At 48.4% G+C, this 3437-nt stretch overlaps 1 gene segment (V, D, J or C); it reads left to right on the forward strand.

Annotated features, from left to right (window-relative positions):
- The first annotated feature begins 217 nt into the window (after window positions 1–217).
- LOC112811050 (T cell receptor beta variable 9-like) lies at window positions 218–914 on the forward strand. The segment is given in 2 exon segments: window positions 218–474; window positions 611–914. Coding segments are annotated over 2 exon segments (342 nt in total).
- The last annotated feature ends 2523 nt before the right edge of the window (window positions 915–3437 follow it).

Raw genomic sequence — 3437 nt, forward strand, 5'->3', positions numbered from 1 at the left:
CTGTGCCTTGAGCTTCAGAATGCACCAAGGAGGTAGTCCCTGCGCCTGGAAGGGAAATGGAGGGCGAAGGGTTTGGAGCCCAGGGGCCGGGTAATTGGTGTCAGGCAGGGGCAGGTGGAGGGAAATAAGGTTAAGTGTTGTGGGCATATTAGGACATGCTCACCTCGCACCCACCCCTTGTGGAGGCACTGGGCAGGACAGGAATGCGCCTAGAGTAGCTGATCCGGAGTCCTACCCAAGTCCGCTTTGGTACCAGACCCGAAGGTGGCCTGCAGACAGAGTAATGCCAGAGCGGCAATGTCACAGTGGTGACATCATGGGCAACTACTCCTATCAGGGAAATGGGAGGTTCAGAACTTTAGACTGCTCACCCCAGGAGACCCCATCTCTGAGCAGGGAGTCTATCTTGGCTTCCCGATGCTGTCATGGGCTTCAGGCTTCTCTGCTGTGTAGCCCTTTGGCTCTTGGGAGCAGGTGAGTTCTAGGCACAGTGTGCCCACCTCCGATGTGCATTTGCCATGCCTGTGATACAGGCTTACTGAGGATGGCTTCAGCCGGAGGCCTCCCCCTATGCTCTGCCCTCAGCTTCTTTCTGTCTTCTCCCCAACAGGCCCAGTGGAGTCGGGGGTCACCCAAACTCCAAGACACCTGATCAAAACAAGAGGATTGAAAGCGACCCTGAGATGTTCCCCTGTCTCTGGACACCAATCTGTGTACTGGTACCAACAGGTTCTGGGCCAGGGCCCCCGGTTCCTCATTCAGTATTACAATAGGGAAGAGAGAGACAAAGGAGACATCACGGAGCGGTTTTCAGCTCAGCAGTTCGGGGACTACAGCTCCCAGCTGGACCTGGACTTGCTGGAGCTGGGAGACTCAGCCCTGTATCTCTGCGCCAGCAGCTAGGCACAGCCCTGCAGGATCAGCAGCCTACTGTACAAAAATCTTCCACCGCCCAGCTCAGGAAGTGATGACGAGGGTGGCGGTGCCAGCCACAGAGGCCTGGGCCCCGGGAAAGCAGACAGGCTTCTCCCAGACACTCGTTCTGCTGCTTCTGTGTGTGGTGTGCCTTAAAACTCACAGAAATCATGCAAGATAAGTATCATGTTACCTGTTTACATGTATAGGAGGGGAAGTAGCTTCCCCGGGTCTTCTATTTCAGAAGTGACAGAGTAAGGAAGAGTTCAGTTCCTCAACACCTGTGCTCCGCGCCCCCACATGGAACTGGCCCTCCTCTGGCTTCCCTTCCCAGGTCCAGATGAGCAGGATGGGGAAGATCATGCACCATATATGATGATCATAACCTCTTCCCTGTCAACTTCAAGGAATGCGACTTCAAGGCGAAGAATAGCCATTGATCCTTCCCTGTACCACAACAAAAAAATAAAAATAAAAGAGAGAGAGAGAAAGGTGCAGTTTTCTGCACAGCACGACCCCAGGTTATGTCGTGTCTTCAATGGAGGCTGCGTGAGTAGGGAGGTTCCCAGATGTGCTCTTCTAGCTGCACAAGGAATGGTATGTGTGCAAGGAAAAGCTCACGGATCCTTGTTATTTATCCCTTAGTTTCTTTTAGTCCACAGTTTGGGGTCCCTTACTTTGTACAAAGTACTGTATCACATAAAATAGAAAATGCAATTTACTATGTTTCTTGTCTTTGAGAGTTTTAAGGTCTGCAGTATTAAATGTATATTATTTATCTTAAATATTTGACGATTTCTATTGGATCCACCTGTCCCATGAGAGCAGGTGACTCACAAAACTGCAAGTGCTGAATACATCAATGACCAGACACAGTTCAACCCTGCTGCAGGTAGAGACTCACGAAAGAAAATAGCACTGTCACGTATTGACAACTTACTGTATGCCAAATAAAAGTCCTTTATTTGCAAAATTTCCATGAATTGTCAGAAAATAAAAGCCTAAGAGACAAATGCAATTTCTGCTCCCTTTAAAGATGAGGGGAGTTGCCCTTAAATAAAGAACTTGACCAAATCAAATAGCTGGTTGGATGCCCAAGTGGAGCTCAAACCCTGGCCTGATTACTCTATCATGCATATTCATAGAGAAGCCTGCCCTCAATGTCAGAATGTTGTTCCATGGCTTGTCAGCCTGGCTGGCTCTAATGAAATCATTGACAGGGATCAGTTTCCCGGGGAGAAAGTGGTGTGGAGAAGCCGTCCGACTAGGAGCCCAGTACACCCAGCTCTGGTTTCACCTCCAGCACAATCTGCTAGTCAAGACCTGAGGCCAGGTTCTTGACATGATGGGCTGAGAATTTTCACGTATAAAATGAGAGTAATAATATCCACCGGCATCACTCAGAGTACTCCAGAGAAAGAGAACATATTACACACACACACACACACACACGCATATAATTATATATCTATATAATCTACTTATTATAGAGAATCAGCTCACACAGTTGTGGAGGCCGATAAGTCCAACATCTATAAGCTGGGCAGGTGGTGCTGGAGACCCAGGGAGAGCCGATGTTCAAGTTCAGAGGTTAAGCAGGGACAGCCTATGTTCAAGTTCAAAGGCCGTTTAGCAGGAAGAGGTGATGTTCTGCGGGTCAAAGACCTGTGTTCTCTCTGTGTTCCCTTGTCTCTGTGCAATATTATGTCTCCACAGCCCATAGCAAAGCCTCACACCAGAATACATCATCAGGCATTACAAATTAGGTTCCTTCTAGCTTATTTATGGAAAAAGACTCAACCTCATTGACCTTCAAAACACTGGTGTGTAACGCGAAATAATAAACTTAACTCTCCTAGAAGCCTAAGATACTATGCTATAGTTAGTTTAATTCTCCCTTTGACTGTGAGCAGAGCTTCTCATCCTTCTCTAGCCATTAATGTCTGGCCACTTTTATCAGTGGGTTGACTGGAGTTACAAGCATCCTTTGCTTCAGAGAGAGAACGGGAACAGAGAGGACTTGGTTGGTGGGAGCAAGGTGCTGGGGCCAGGGAGGATGTTTACTTGTTTTATTTGCTACATTATATATTGTTACATGTTATTTGTTATAAATATAAATAAGTATGCAGTAATAACATCTTCCACTTGCCTGTGGGTGAAGCTGTGGATTGGGTCTATGAAATCTAAAGCCGGGGGCGGAGCAAGATGGCGGAGGAGTAGGAGACCTGGTTTTCGTCTGGTCTCAGGAATTCAGCTGAATAGGGATCAAACCATTCTGAACACCTACGAACTCAACAGGAGATCGAAGAGGAGAGTAGCAACAACTCTCTGAACAGAGAAGTGACCACTTACTGGAAGGTAGGACGTGCGGAGAAGTGAATCCGAGGCGATATTCGGGAGGATAGACGGCGGGGGAGGGGGCCTCCGTCGGCCGCTTCTGGCAAGTGCTAGAGCCGCGGAGCACAAAATCGGACCTTTTAGAAGTCGGCTCCACAGAGAGACGTCGCTCCAGTGGCTAAGCA

This window comes from Callorhinus ursinus, unplaced genomic scaffold (genome assembly GCF_003265705.2).
Source record: "Callorhinus ursinus isolate GAN/ISIS: 27379988/994484 unplaced genomic scaffold, GSC_fseal_2.0 scaffold12, whole genome shotgun sequence".
Classification (NCBI taxonomy): Eukaryota; Metazoa; Chordata; class Mammalia; order Carnivora; family Otariidae; genus Callorhinus; species Callorhinus ursinus.